The 16,473-nt window shown below is 37.8% G+C and overlaps 1 protein-coding gene across 7 annotated transcripts; it reads right to left on the reverse strand.

Moving 5' to 3' along the window:
- Positions 1-1,400: 1,400 nt before the first annotated feature.
- Positions 1,401-12,415, reverse strand: LOC147869843 (zinc finger C3H1 domain protein). Of its 7 annotated transcripts, none has more exons than XR_015531426.1 (11): positions 11,953-12,415; positions 10,224-10,428; positions 8,643-10,096; positions 6,874-8,560; positions 6,654-6,730; positions 5,541-6,548; positions 5,269-5,373; positions 4,831-4,956; positions 2,343-4,280; positions 2,031-2,105; positions 1,401-1,883 (listed from the first exon to the last, which is right to left on the reverse strand). XR_015531426.1 is itself a non-coding variant. In XM_087333809.1 (10 exons), exons 1-9 carry the CDS (start codon positions 12,133-12,135, stop codon positions 2,349-2,351), a joined length of 6,777 nt encoding a protein of 2,258 aa, XP_087189935.1. In that variant the 5' UTR covers positions 12,136-12,415; the 3' UTR covers positions 1,401-2,105; positions 2,343-2,348. The 7 variants fall into 7 exon arrangements, 3 of the variants coding, with proteins under 3 accessions (XP_087189935.1, XP_087189951.1, XP_087189922.1); XR_015531425.1 differs by having other exon boundaries at positions 2,016-2,105; XR_015531424.1 differs by having other exon boundaries at positions 2,031-4,280; positions 11,953-12,414.
- Between the last annotated feature and the right edge of the window lie 4,058 nt (positions 12,416-16,473).

The raw sequence follows: 16,473 nt of genomic DNA on the forward strand, positions 1-16,473 counted from the left end.
AGAGAGAGAGAGAGATTTTTTTTGCTTGAAATTTGGGGGTCGATGGGGACACCTAATTACGCTCTCTGGATTTTTTATTTATTTTTCTATTCTACATATATATACTGTATATATATACAGTATACATATACATATACTGTTATACATATACATACGTGTATGTATACACTTACTTCTCTTAAAACCTCCTTTGTTGTTGGCACCATATCTCCCCAACAACACTCCCTTGGCCTTTATATTCGCACCCCTTCTTGCTTGCTAATGTGTCCGTTTGTGTGCTTATGCAGTATACTGCATACATATGCATACGTGTATACGTGTATGTATACACTTACTTCTCTTAAAGCCTCCTTTGTTGTTGGCCCCATATCTCCCCAACAACACTCCCTTGGCCTTTATATTCGCACCCCTTCTTGCTTGCTAATGTGTCCGTTTGTGTGCTTATGCAATATACTGCATACATATACATACGTGCATACATGTATGTATACACTTACTTCTCTTAAAGCCTCCTTTGTTGTTGGCCCCATATCTCCCCAACAACACTCCCTTGGCCTTTATATCCGCACCCCTTCTTGCTTGCTGATGTGTCTGTTTGTGTGCTTATGTAGCCTCAAGTACACATATATGTGGAAGGCTTTGGAAAACGTCTCTCTCATTGAGACAAAACTTTTGCGCACTACCTATTATTTAAAGATGATCTCTAACCAGTTCTTCATAACATAAGTATAGCACGTCAAACTATCTCAGTTGGGTCTACACTCAATTCATGCAAAATAGGGGCCCAACGAGGAGAGGCCAACAATTTCCACAAAACACAAGATGAAGATGGAATAGTTTGAATGAGACAAGCATTTTGCGTAAATTTGTTCTACATGGAATAGTGTTAAACTTTATCTAAATGTGGTAGAATCATAAATAGTGATATCGCCTACATTTTTGTGAATAGGACAGCAACAAGGAGATATTACAAATTATGAATTGTTACAGCAACAAGGTATGACAAGGAATACCTCAAGAAATTATTCTCATGTGTTCATAATATTCATGATTTGCCACCAACCATAAAATCTTGTAAAATCTATAAATCCACAAGCTCATGATGTTGCAAATCATGATAGAGTGATCCAAACACAATATGGGATTTACTAAAACAAGATTAGTATAGTGTTAGCAAATAGTTGGAAATCTTTGAATAAGGTTCAAAAACCAGATCAGTTATTGGAATAGACTGCATTCACCACAGAAACTGAATTTGTAAGATGAACAAATACCAACAGTGACTTGGTTCAGTAACGAAATTTATCATTCAGCCCATCTGACAACATACACAAGGAACAACATACACAAGCCAGCAATTATATCAAAACATTATATAAACTCACAACATGCTAGCCATCAATATATATGTATGTGTTTCATTCTCAAATCTCAAACCTCAGAATGTACAAAGTTTCTCGTACAACAAAAGCCATATCAATCCAAAGAAGAAGCTCAACCAACCCTTCGGGCTGGATAGCTAGATATGAGAGGGTTAATACCAAGAATATCCCTTGCAGGGAATCAAAATAGATTGGACCATATAGCTATGGCCCCAGCAATACAATGCAAAAAAACATGTATACCTATATCTAGGGTGTTAAGCATAAATCTCTCGTTAGTATCAGTCTCCGGTTTTTCTGAGTCCCTTGGAAAAGCTGTTTTCTCTGTGCCAGACTACATAATCAAAGATCCTCTTGGAACCCAATGCAGATATCAAAATGAGTAGGGTGAAGGGTTTCAGTTTACAAGGTACGTTGACAAAAAGGGTTTCAGTACATGTCGGCGTTTTTGCTGCAGGAAAAACATCTGGCTATATGTAGGATTCTCTACATTGGCATAAACTGTAAAACAAACTTAGTGAGCATCCACACAAACCAAAAACACTGAGTGAGTGTTTAGTTTTTCAGAACCCAAAAAATACCAGTATGAATTGCAAAATCTTGGACAAAAAGGAAAAGAGCATCCATACTTACATTGTCGCTCTTTACCTGTAAATCAATTTCATAAAATCCTGGCCCCCGAAAATTTCACTAAAGCTGGACTTCTTCACATCCAGAGAAGTCCTGCACAAGCAGTTTCAATCCACCACAAAAAAGAGCTTGTTAATCTTCCAGCTGTTCAAATCTTATTAAATGAATAAAGAAAAGTGGCAATTCCCTGGCTTTTAATCCAGCAGTTAAGCCATACTGAACCAAGTGTAGGTCTCTTCGGCCCATATTGGACATGAGATGATTATTAGCAGCCGTTAGATCTCCAGGAATATATAGTTTTGTTCTCTCCTGATACTACAACAAGATCACCTTTCTCTAGCAGAAATCTCTTTCACTTCGTAGATCCACTTTGACACCCTTTTCTACAGCTAGCTGAGTGATTGAATTGATGTTCCCTGTTTTCTTTCCAATGGTTAGTAGTCTGCTCCACAGCGAAGTAGAAAATGGATATGCTAAGAGGGCGAATTGGTAAAAAGCTTCCAATAACCCATCAAGCTCTAGTAACTCCAAGAAATTGCCAGCTTCGACCCAACATGATTCAGGTGCTTCGGGTAATGATTGGCAGAGAGAATCAACTAATAATGAAGCAGACCAAAACAATGTGGCAGATTTAGTTAATGGGTTACAATTATCGACCTTGGATTGTACTGCTCTACAAGCAGATAAAGCTAGCCTCACATTGTTTGGCAAAACCTGAAGGATCTTTTCCGTGAAATCTAATAAATCTTTCAAGGGCAACAGCCCATCTGGAATCAAGGTGGGTCCATACATGGTTTCCAAAACAGTGTTAAAAAACGTGCAACTATTTGGCCAAGGACCTAAGAGACCGTCAACAAATAGGCGTATTCGTCGTTTCTTAATGCTTTCACAGAACCACTTTGATAGAGGATGCATAGAGGCTAGAAGTTGAGTCTCCATCAGGCATCTATCAAACAAACTCAGCATTTTCTCATAGTTATTCCACTGGATAGTGACTGGGGAACTTCCCAGACCACCACAAATTGATGCTGCAAGCTCCTTCAAACATTGCTGCATGACATCCGCGTCTGCTGCAATATTCAGGCTATTATGCAGGGCAACTCTGGCTGAATCAAACTCTCCATCCAGAGCCTCAGAGAATGCAAGGTTCAGGTATCCAAAAACAGCGTCCTGATATGAGAAAACCTGCCCAGAAACTTTAAATTCTTTTCTAAGCTGCCTTTTAACAATTGATGGGAGAAACTGGAAGGCCTTCTGAATATAACCATTTGTCGGAGCTTCTTTCAAATGCTGAAATTCATTTCTTAATGTATTCCACATTTCAACGGGGATATCGCAGGTGGTACTACTACAAACATCTTTACAGACAGATCTAAAGCTCTCGGATTCATGTATCTCAGCTGCACACCTAGCTAATAGGACTTTCGCATAGCCAGGACCTTTGGCATCAAGAGAAAATCCAAAGTACTGGTTCCAAAGGCGTAGCTTTCCACTCTCATGTAATGGCCAGCGAGAGAGGGCCTTCTCAAAGATTGTTAAACCAGCCAAGTTTCCTTTGAAATGAGCTTCGAGTCGAGCACAGAGGATAGTTAATTCAACTGAACTCACATATAAGTTGAAAAACTTTTCTGCCAAGGTCAAAGAGAACTCTAATCCCTCGCAAACTGCAGCACATTGCACATAGTTGGCAGCCAAGACTTCCTTTGGGAGCCGAGATTCTGTGTCTAAATGTAATCCAATAGACTCGAGTCCAAGACAACCTTTGCCTTCCGACGCTGCAATTTCCATGAGTTTCATTGCCTTACTACTGCAAGGCTTCGTAGCTTTAACATTGCACCAGATATTCTGAAAGCACAGCTGTTGTTTACAACCTAAATTTTCAATCATCCTCTCAGGTATCTGCATTTGTAATAACACATATGCACAGCAAATCCAAAGGATACAAAGATCAGAGTATACTAGATGGGTCAGAATAATTGATGCTGTGCTACTTTGACAACCCTGAACATCTTCAGAAACAGACAGCATGAGCTCGTCAATCCATTTCACAGCATCTTCACTTAGTCCTGACACACACATACAATTCAATTGTTGCAGAACCAAGTCTAATAGAAAGGAACTATTCTTCTTTACTGGTTGGCCTTGAAGTTCATCCTGGCTTCCTAGAGCAATGATAGCTCTTTCATAGGCTTCCAGCCTCTGTGGCAAATTTCGTCTACTGTTGATGAACATCATCCAAAGTTCATAAGATCCTCTATTATGGTGGACCTGGAAATGCAAATTCAAGTGTTGCAGAAACAGCAAAGATGGCAAAAACACCATACCACTTTCTAACGATGAAATGGTACTCAAAAGATAAATTGAAATGCATATGGACATTGCACCATTTAAAACGACCTAGTTCACTCATAAAACGTTACCCTCCAGCACTGAGAATTACTATATGTACAACTAAATAACATGGCTCAATCATACTAATAGAGGTTTCGCCACACTTTCTGGACTCCAATTCCTAGATCTATTCACTGACCTATTAGATAGGCATCACAGATTATAGACTTTTGCGTACGTAATGGCAGGTGCAACTTCTGTAAAAGTAATAACATGTCGACCCAAGCACAGTTATTCCCAGAAAAGAGAATTCAGTCACACAATCAGTCTTTATTGAAGGAACCTTATCCACACTCTAGGGAGTAACGACATGCAGTTATCTTTGACATATTCTAAATAAAATCTATTCCTATAACAAAGACATTTGCTAAAAATCCAAGCAGAACTTACCACTTGGGCACAAAAGGATGCACTGAATTTTACATACCGCGTGATAAAATAGATCATCTTTGGAGATGCCTTTTTCCCATCTGCTGAAAAGGTGCAGATAAATGACCCACAGAGCAACAAAAAACGGCTTCATCTCTAAGCCTCTTGAAAGCATATATAGAACCTGCACTCATTTAAACTCATATTACAAGATCAATCATAAATGATTCATGTAAAGGATATGGTTCATGTAAAACATCATATCTAGAGGTGAGACTAATAAAAAAAGTTAATAATCAAAATTTAGAAGCAAAAGCTAATATTTATTATTATACAGCCGATGATATATAAACCATCATTGATTACATGATCAATCTAACACCAGTTACCATGAATAGATAATAGAGACTAAGAAAGAACAGTATATATTGTAATGTAATAGAAGCATATTAAATCCATCACAGCATAATCATCAATTTCTAGAGCTGAATCTTACACTTTTTTGAACTTCTGGATTCTCAACCTTCAAATCAAAATTAATAAGTTCCAATGCTGACTCCATCAATGACTCTACATCCTCCAGATTACTAGACAGATGACCCTGCAAGCCAAATAGGTAGCAATAAGGTGAACTAAAGCAAGCAAACTAAGCTCATAAACATCACTAGAATCCATGTATGCAGATTGCAACCATGATGGTGAAATTTGCATTCTGTTCAAAACCTAGAAAATTCTGCAAAGGAATAAAAACATGTGTTTGAACAGTACCTCAACTTCAACTCTCGGTCTATCACTAAGTAACAATGGTCTAGATTCGAAAGAGTGGTCAGCAAGATTTCGCAGTTTCAATGATGAGTCATACAATGACACGTCAATGGGTGTACATCTATGAAGAGCAGGAAAGTATTGTTCAAATCCTAGCTGTTGCTTGCAGACCAAATCGGGCATGGATGATGGAAAATAATTTGCCTTCCTTATATATGACCCAATGCGATATATAGGAACTTTTGTTAAGTGGGTGTTCCATTTCCATGTTATCTTATAAGAAGCAAGACTCGGTAAACTCCTGGATTTAGATTCTTCATTCGTTGAAGCACTAGTTACTGCAATAGAACCCTTCTCTATTGTGTCTGCCATGTCTTTGTGTTCAGTGCCTTCAATACTTTTATCCTGATTATTTGAAGTAGGATTTGTCCTCAATGTATAGTCTCTTTTATGTTGCCAAATACACTCATCATTGTTGCATTTCCCACGATGTTCATACTTGCATAATGTCTTGTATGGATCAAGAATACACATTCTTTTTGAATAAGGGGGCAAGCTATCAACATGATCAGAAGAGCCACTATGTGAACTAAATGCAGAGAGGGGACTCTCGTATTTCGTAGATTCAATTTTGATTATCTCACCCATGCTATGTAGAGAGCTTTGTTGCTTCCAAGCTGCCATAGTACTTTCCAAGGAAATGGGTTTTGAGGTATGAGAAAATAGCACATCAAGTTTCAAGGAAGGCACGAAACTTTCTAAACCAGGATTTACAGCAGTCTTAGTTCCTGAAACCTTTTCAGACTGACTATCCGGCAATTTCTCATTCAGACTCCTGTGAATTCCCAAACCTTCTAAAGCTTTATATGCTTGTGCATCAAATGCCACAGAAGGACTCTGATTGATACATAAAGAACAATTTGCAGAACTCTTTTGATGTTGAATGCTTTGAATTGCTGACACATGCTTATGCCTATGTAGGCTGTGTTTATTTAAATCAGCATCTACTATCTGCAACATGCAGATCACAGGCAGATTAGCATGAGATTGAGAAGATATGCACCATGAGGTTTGCATATACATTTACAAAGATGTGTGTAAGGTTGACAGACTAACTTGCTCATCAGTTTTCATTAAAGATGGATGCACTGCCACAAAACCAGACAGGGGTTCTTGAGGAGCCTCTTTGTCAACTGTCCACATCATTAACTGTTTATCAGAATGTTTTTGTGATCTAAAAATTAGAAAATTCCTACAGATAAATGTTTATTCTATACATCAATCTAAAAGAGTATATAATTCAGAGAATATAGGATTCAGTTCAAAGACAACTCACCATGCTGGTCTAACATTGAAGATCCAGCATTCTTTTCTGGAGGAACTGCATTTGGTAAACACGAATCTTCTCCATCTGTGCAAGCAGAGCTGTTCATAGGGCAAAAGGCATTCGATACAGCTATTGGTGCAGATGCATCAGTTACATTCATTTCACCAGAAGTTCTCTGTGTTCTATATTCTAGGTCAGTGTGTACATTACACGGAGAATATGTTTGAATGACCAATGAACCAGATTGAGAAGCAGCTGTTAAATTCAACCGTTTTGCTGCAGCCTCCTCATCTTTTAGAATAACATGGCCTCTATCAACAGAATTCTGAATGGTGGCACTAGTTGCCTTATCCAAATCTGTTGCAAAACTTGCAGAGCTGAAGCCATAATTGTAATCTTTGTCAATTCCATATCCATGATTTTCAGACAGTGTTGAAACAATCACTGAGTCATCTGTCGCACATTTAACCCCATCCACACATGCTCCGCTTAAATTATAGAATTCTGGTTCAGATTCATTTATCAAAAATCCAGTTGAAACTTCGAGTTGAGGTTGTTCTTTAAGCACCGGTAACAGAAAAGAGTTTTCTAAGGTAATTCTTCCAGGTTTGCCCTGAATCTCTACATCATTCACATCAGCATTTGAAATGTTTTCTGATTGATTTGTTACCCGAACATCAAAGTTCTTATTTTTTTCATTGTGATAATCTGTACTTAGATGCTGATTAGTATCTTCTGAGACTACACAATTATCTGTATGATGCATCTCTAGACCTTGGGCTAAATCTGATTCCTTTTCAGAAACATGTCCTGTCTCCGGGTCCATTTTGTGATTAGATTGTGCAGTTCCACCTGCTCTACACCAAACTGGTGTTTCCAATCTCAAGGAAGCTTTACCAGAATTAGAATACATTGGTGAATTAAAGGCATGAAAAATCCCTGCATCATGTTGTGCATGTAGACGTGACTTGTTTGAGTACAACTGTAGTTCTTCAGCTTTGATTCGACTGGCAAGCATCTCTCTTTTCTCGTAAAGCATCTCACAATTCACATTAGCAGAACGAAGCGCTTCTTGTGCCTCTCGGTATTGTCTTCTTGCCAATCGTTCTCTTACTTCACATCTTCGCCGATTTTGTTGTGCTGCTTCTAGTTCCTTGTCTATCATGTCTTCTTCTTCTTGCCATTGCTGAAATGTGTCATGCCCATATTCCAATCCCTGCTCAGAAACTCCTTGAAATACATGCACATTTGAATTTTGTACACCACCATCGAAAGCCCATACAGGAACACTCGAAGATGTAGAAGTAGGTCCAATAAAAACCATCTGTAGTTCTTTTTTTCCATCTGGAAATGACAAACTATCCTTTTGAGCTTCATTGGCAATGGTTGCGGATATATGTATCGTCGTATTCGCTTGCTTGCAGTGAGAAGTATCTAACTGTTGAGAAACACTGTTTTTCTCTAGAATATTTTTGGGTGCAGTCTTAATTTGTTCAGATAGATGCCCATGAATGCTATTTATCTGGAAAGGTGTGACACAGGAGACTATATTCTCAGAGTGGGTAGTGTTTGTGAGATCATGACTTGTTTTGACAGCCACCACATCTCCAGTGCTATGCATTAACGATATAACCCCTTCTTGAGTACTAATCTTCTTTTGTGGTGCTATAATGGTGGGTAGAGCAAGTGTAGAGTTCTAACACAGACAAGAACAGGATTAGAGCCTGAAACATATAAAACTTTACTATAATGAACATGATATTCATCATCCAACTCACCTCCATGTACTTTGAGCTTTTGGGTGACATATTCAGCAGTTCTTGTCCATCAGGAAGCTCAGAAGGAACAGCATCCACTGGCATGGATGTGATAAGTTTATTACAACTGTTAGTTTCATTACATATTTTCACTGAAGGACTATCTTGTGACTTTGTAGGCATTTGTATGGGACACTTATATTGTTTTTGTTTCTTCTTAGCACTCTCTTCTCCTTCAATTACTGGAGAAGGTATCTGTGATCTTTTACCTTCATCACGTTTACGCTTTGGAGTAGTGATGACCTTGGTATTATTTAGATTCATTGCTATATTTGCCTGATCTTGCTTCCTGGTCAGAAGTCCTGTATCCTTGCTTCCTACAGGTTGTACACTTTCTAACGCTTTCCCATTGTCTGCAGCATGAGGTTCTATAGTCCTACTACTGGTTGAAGCATTTGCAATGTTTGTCTTAGGGGCAGGCTTGCTAAATATTGTTCTTTGAGGCTGTGACTCCAAGGTGTGACCTTTATCAACCTTTGATGACGATATATCCACATCACCAAGGGCTGCATTTACTTGTGATTTATCACTGGTAGATAAATGTACTGCAGCTTGACCTCGCTCTATTATGTTCTTATCTTCAGTATCTACTGGGGAACCCAATCTAGAGTTAGATGTTTGGGGTGAAACAAATGTATCCGTAGATCCTCGTTTTTGAGATTGTAATTCATCAGGGGCTGTATTTACTTGTGTTTTAGCACTGGTAGATAAATCCACCACAGCTTGACCCAACTGTAACCTGTTCTTGTTATCATTGTCTACTTGGGAACCTAACCTAGAATTAGATACTTGAGATGAACCAAGTATATCAGCAGATCCTCGTTTTCGAAGTTGCAATTCATTTTCTTTTGCAGCAATTTGTTGTCGTAAACTCTCTAGTTCTACAGGCATCATTGGTGAAGAAACTGATGCTGAAAGTTGTCCAGACTTGGGAGCTGATTTGGACAACGTAGATCCTGGAGAACTTCCCACCTTTCCTTTTGTCCTTTCAATGGCAGCTATCTGTTTCTTTACTCTGTCAATTTCAGATTTCAAATCTCCACCAGCAGTACCTTGATGTGGAATGCCATTAGGAATTGATTTTCTGTTTTGAGAATTTTTAGTTCCACTCTGTCCTTGCTGTTGGTCTTTATCACTATCACTGTCATCGTCTGAGAACTTTATTACAAGTGAATTACTTCTATCACCTTCAAGATTGGATGGACTCGCAGTTAGTGGAATGTTTAGGCTGGCTAAAAACACATCTGCTTCTTTGCGTACACCCATGGCTGTCAGTGGAATACTAGGAATCCTTGAAGGCAATGATCCTGGTACCATCCTTGATGGTCGTGGAGTATTCATTGTTGCATGACGTTGCTGAATAAATTTTGTGTCCTTTCTATACACCATTGCTTCCTTTTTGCTAGCTGAAGAACCTGGACATCAACGAAATTATACAACAAAAACAGAAAGATTACTAGTGTTCAGTTTGCCTACCATCTCCATCATTTCCTACTTGAACTTGAGCAGAAATGGTGTCTGAAGCAAGAGTAGATGACTTACCAATTTGCCTAATTCCTGGCACATGAACTTGGGCAGAAACAGTATCTGAAGCAAGAGCAGAAAGAATGGTTGAATCCAGAGCTTCCCTACTGCTACCCGCATTATATTTAGCATTTACAAGATGCTCCTCTTTCTGCCATGTGGTCGTATTCAAAACCTCTTTGCATGAGGCCTCATTATTGCCATCTAAATGGCAATGAGATGCCTGAGATAAACAGAGATGCAGATAAAAATAGAAATAATTACATTCAATGTTATTTCTGCAGATTGTCAATTCTTTACAAACAGAGAAAAACTCAGACAAAATCATCCAGTTATCAATACAAAATAGTGGAATGAGTACTCAGGCGAAAGCAGCATCCAGAGTAAACCTGCACCCATGCCGGTGTACGTTTCCAGAGAGGCCATTCAACATTCAAGGAATATATATTCAAAAAAACAAAAATATGTATTGGAAAGGATGAAGCTGAAAAGATTTTCCTGCTTTTCAATGCTTTTAGAATGGTTATTAAACATTTCAAAAACATCAATACAAAATAGCAGAAATAAGTAAATCAAATGTAAGAACAAAATGGCCGAAGTCAGAATGCATTTGTAGAATATCAAACAAACCTTAGTTCTAAGAGAATTCGAGGAAAACAAAATACACACTGGCCATTGAGACAGCTTTAATCCTAAGAAAATATGCAGAAAAAACAGAATACAGAAATGCAGTTAAAAGTCTTTTGAGAAAACAATGATACATAAAACCTCAGTACTGTTTATTTTTGCATGGAAACAGCTAGCAAACTAGCTATTAATTCATTTACGAAATGAAACAGAGAATAGTAATGACGAGAAATACTGCAGAATAAAAACAGAATACAGAATGTCCATTAAACATTGTAGAACATTGCATTTGAAGAATCTGTTATAGAGAAACAAAGTACAGAAGATCCATTAAGCAGTTGAATATCGAATGGGTCTTAGTTCTGAAACATTTTGAAGAAAAAGGGAACGAGATCACCATTAACAATTTCAAAATCAAAACAGGTTTTAGTGACGGAGAAAAATGAATATAGGAAGTTCATAAAACCCTGTCGAATATCAAATATTTGAAGAATCTTTAAAGAAAAAACAAAACACAGAATTTGAAGAGAAGCAAAAGGAGATTGCATTAACAAATGAACAGGTTATTCTAAAAACATATTCTCAAAAAGCAAAACAAATTCAGAATGGCCATTAAACCTTCTGCATCAACTAGGAATGAACAAATGAACAGGTTATTCTAAAAAACATAATCTCAAAAAGCAAAACAAATTCAGAATGGACGTTATAACCTCAAGACGGCTTTTGTTCTCATAAATTTTTGACTGAAGAAGACAAAGAAAGTTGCAACAGGCATTAGTTCAGAGAAAAACAAAATGCAGCCAGAGATGAAAAGTAAATGTAGAGTTGCTATTAAACACTTGTAGACCATCTAACAATCCTTAGTTTTGAGATAACTGGAGAATGGACATTAAAACATCAACACAACATTAAAACAGGCCTTAGTTCTGAGAGTTATTGCAGAAAAAAGATACAATGCAGCACTAAACCTTCCAAAGAAGGTCAGAGACGCCTTTCAATTGTAAACAAAACGTACAAAAGAATATAGGTGATGGTCATTACACCTTCCACGAACATAAAAACAGGCCTGTTACTCGTTAAAACAGGAAATTCAGATAGAAAAAGAACAGAAAGAACTCACTCCTCCAGAATCCACATCTTCGTCTGAAACAATCTCTCCTTCTTCGTTCTCAACAGAAGAAACTCGCTTACGTTTCACTATAGGAGGACAAGATTTCCTCGCTACACTGGGAATAGAAGCAAACGCGAGAGCTCTGAGTTCTTCAATCTCTTTACTATCCATACTTCCTCTCTTTATCTCCATGGAAACAAGCCAAGAAATATCCCATCAGGATTGACCTTCTCTCTCTTCTTTGTCGTAGATTGCTGTATTTCAACTTTTCTATATCGTGGATCGCTCTATTGCTCTCTGTTTTTCAGTTGTTTCTGCAACGTTCTTCGGAAACCGTGAAAGAATCTCCCAAAGAGATCGATCTATTTCTCCTCCTCCTCCTCCTCTCCTCTTCTTCCTCTTCCTCTTCTTCTTGTCTGTCTGTCTGTCTGTCTGTCTGTCTCTCTGAATATCTCTCTTTCAAGCACGCTCGATTTGATCGGCGATGTCTGTCTGCGGCAAGAAGAAGAAGAAGACAGCAAAAGCAAAGCAAAAAAGCCTGAGAAATGGCGATGGCGATCGTCTTCACGTTCTCTCTCTCTAGTCTCTCACTTCTTTATCTCTCCTTTCCTTCTCTCCACGTATGTATCATGTATGTACACACATACTTACATAATGGCAATGTCAAATTTCAATGGTAAGGAAATTCTCTCTCTCTCTCTCTCTCTCTTAATCGTAATTAGCTTACCCCAGTGCTAAGTTGTTAAGACTAGCAGCACTGCGTCTTGGGTTGGAAACCCAATTTTTCTCACTTCTCTCTATTATATACTTCATATATATCTCTTAATTCACTAGATGCCACTATGGAATGTAGGGGTTGAACCCATGACGACCCATGACGACCTGGTCTTGGGTTCGAAACCCAACTTCCTCACCTCTCTATTATATACTTCATATATATCTCTATTTCACTAGATGCCACTGTGGAATGTAGGGGTTGAACCCATGACCACCTGGTCTTCATTGGGCAACCTTACCAACTGAGCTACATCCGTTTGGGCTCTCTCTCTCTCTCTCTCTCTCTCTCTCTCTCTCTCTCACACACACACACACACAAGTTCCTTCTTCTTCTTTCATCATTACCCGCCTCACTGTAATGGTGACGAGTATCATTTTTGTGAAATCTAGACTTTCGTAGAACATTGTTAAAAGGATGAACGTTTTAATTGTGCTTTGTTTCGCAAATAACTAAGGTTAGCTTACTCTAATAAAAGTGAAGAAGTAGCGTTTTATTTTGATCGACTATTAATTCATCAGGCTCTTTTCACAAGCAAAATGAATAGATGCCATCTAGAATTTACCAAAGCATAGACGAATTGAGCAACCAAACTCTATGTATGCATTTGGATACACATACTACCTCTATCAAACCTCTCATATACATACATACATACATACATATACATATATATACATATATATATATATATATATATATATATATATATATATAAGACGGTAGAAATGTAGAAGGAAAGGGGCATTTTAGTATTATTAAAATGAGCCTTTGATGAATACATCAAAGCTCAATATTAGAATACATATGTAAGCCTCATTCATGGGCCTCATGCAGAGTAGAGGGAGGATGGAAGTAAAAAGGTGATGGATGCATAAACTCTCCTCATTACTTGCACCTATAAAGACACCATGTTGATGTGAATGAGAGATAGGGGGTGAGACTATACAATCAAGTTTATTGTTTTGCTTTTACTATCGGGACTCTCTATCTTCATTGTGTATTAATTGATTATGAAATTCCATGAATAACTATGACCATGAAGTGTAAATATGTAAGTGCATGCTAACTATTGGCATGCCTTATCGTTACCCATATAACCTTATGTCATACTTGAGGCCTAATTAGCTAAGGTGTGTATCAACCACAATCAAGATGGCCAATCATCACCCTTTGGTTGATTCTTAATCAACTCTCGCACCCCTTGTAGGGAGTATAATCATTCAGTGTGTGTGCCCATAGATGGTTGGAGTTTACTCCCCATACCTCCCTTGATTCAATCAATAAGTTCGTTCTGTGCTAATTTGAATGGGCTTCCTTCTCTTTCTCTTATGGTTGCAAGGGTTTGATAGGAACTACATTCATATCATTTGGGAAGTGAGTCACAATGAGTGGTCTTTTACGCTCAATTGTTGAATCTTGCTCCACTAATTCTTGCTCACATTGCTTTCGTGTATCTGAATAAACCATTATGGTGTTAAGTACATCATATATTCACTATCGTCAATATCAATCCTCTCATATGATGTATTTTTTATGGAACACCCTAAGCAACATCACTATTGCTTGATTAGGATATTCATAATCTCCATCTACACTCCAAAGCAAAGTGACCCAGTGAAAGAGTATTTGGCTCTACTAATAGACTTTGCCAACTAATGAGCAAGTGTGAAGGTCAAGGTATTCCCAGTGTAACCATCTTTCATAACGAAGTTTATATATTAGCCATTGTCTCCACCAAAGCCATCTCCTCATGTTCATTTAATTTGCATGTAAATCAACATAATAGTTCGTCACTAATTGAGGTATACTCTTGTATATTAGTGTTAGTTTTCTCATCAATCATTATTAACTTGTTCACGAATAGGGTGTTGATAGTAAAGCAATTTTGGTTCGAGTGTATTCATGAATTTTATTTTATTTGATAGGGCAAATGTCATATGCACTTGCAAGTGCATGGATCTAATTTATCATGGACAATGGTCTCTTTATAGACAATGCACCTGCGCATGTATGTATACAACTCCATAGGAGGATTACATAAACACTATGTTTTTTAAAGAAAGATACACCTTAGTATATTACTTGAGAAATGTACATATAGAAAACAGAAGGAGACATTTCATCTCACCTCTATTGTACATAAACACTATGTGTATATTGTGTGGTCATTTTAGCATTGAAACATCGTGTATGTGTTTGCTTTGATGAGCTTTCCATGTGAACAATCAATGATCTCTAGAGTAACGAGACTAATGATCAGTTAAACGCTTTTCAACTACACCAAGTAACCTTTGCGATCTCAAGAAGGAAAATTATATGACTGAAAGAAACCATGCACCTCATGCATTACAAGGATAATCAAAGGCGTTTATTTTGGTATATGTATTATTAACCAACCTTTTGATACAAGCTGGAATATCCAACTTGTTAAATGCAATGAAGATTAGCAAATAATATAGTTTATGAGATGCTCGAACATGCGTAAGTGTGTTTTTCAATAAAATCAAATATTATAACTTGTTGCTCAACTCCAAAAGAAAAATGAAGCATTTAAAATAAAAGAATAATCTTAACAAAAGGATTGCCATAGTTATCTAAGCTAGGATTATTATAATGGATAACTCAAAACTTGTGAAGATGTCTAGGTTGTCATACATGAACATTGTGAGAGTTGGGTCTTAAAGGAGCACTACGTACAACGTGTGACTTTGAGGTATATATTTTAAGGAGCGAGTTCAAGTTGTGGAGGTCGCCAAGGCGACATATAGTGCTATAGGCACTATCTCAATAGCGTTTTTTTTTACAATTATATATATGCATCATGTGTATGTCTTTGTGTGTGTGTGTGTGTGTGTGTGTGAGAGAGAGAGAGAGAGAGAGAGAGAGAGAGAGAGAGAGAGATCTCATAGGTGTGATATTATATACCGAGATGTCTTTTTAACACTTATTCAAAAGGAGATGGAGATTCCATCTAAATCCTCAAATATGTACCTTCAAGATTCAATATGCCAATGGTACTAAATCACATTTGAAGATTCAAATATGCACATGGGACAAAAACACTTCCATTAACTAGTAGACAATCATCTTCCTGTCAACCATAGTAGAGAGAGAGAGAGAGAGAGAGAGCCCAGATGGATGTAGCTCAGTTGGTAAGGTTGCCCAATGGAGACTAGGTGGTCATGGGTTCAACCCCTACATTCCACAGTGGCATCTAGTGAATTAAGAGATATATAAGAAGTATATAATAGAGAGGTAAGGAAGTTGGGTTTTGAACCCACAACACAGTGCTTGTAGTGCTAACAACCTACCACTAGGGTAAGGTAATTACAATAAAGAGAGAGAGAGAGAGAGACTCGATAAGGAGGGTTGTATTGAGTTCTATTTACCTTTGATGTTTTTGATACCTAGGATTAGAGTGATCCTATATCAATGGGTCGTAGCTCAAGCGTTGAGGTAATGCACTTCTGAAATGCTTTCTGGTGATTGATTGACAAAGTAAAGTGATCCAAAATGTTTGACGTTTACAAGGTTTCACACTAGCAATGAGACACCGAGATAACGACGTCACCCCACACCAAGAGACGTCACCCCACACCAAGAGCTAAACGGAAAACCTAGATATAAAATAGAGAGCTCACGTCCTATAAATACATCTGTTGGGTGCCATACAATCCACCGCACTAAAAGAGTCCCGAGAAGAGGACTAGAAGGCTTTTTTGCTTGGGTTCCCTCCCATATGGAACTTTGAG

The sequence above is a fragment of the Azolla caroliniana genome, unplaced genomic scaffold (genome assembly GCF_043228905.1).
Source record: "Azolla caroliniana isolate FFs.n. ecotype wild unplaced genomic scaffold, voAzoCaro1.0.p SCAF_1, whole genome shotgun sequence".
NCBI classification, from domain to species: domain Eukaryota; kingdom Viridiplantae; phylum Streptophyta; class Polypodiopsida; order Salviniales; family Salviniaceae; genus Azolla; species Azolla caroliniana.

What these genes read in the sequence shown, in the direction of transcription:
- LOC147869843 (XM_087333809.1), bottom strand. Translation starts at nt 12,135, where the DNA reads ATGGAGATAAAGAGAGGAAGTATGGATAGTAAAGAGATTGAAGAACTC. An exon ending in GCCAGGAATTAGGCAAATTG is followed by an intron (nt 10,097 to 10,223) that starts GTAAGTCATCTA and finishes GTTGATGTCCAG; the next exon opens with GTTCTTCAGCTAGCAAAAAG. An exon ending in TTCAATGTTAGACCAGCATG is followed by an intron (nt 6,731 to 6,873) that starts GTGAGTTGTCTT and finishes TGATGTGGACAG; the next exon opens with TTGACAAAGAGGCTCCTCAA.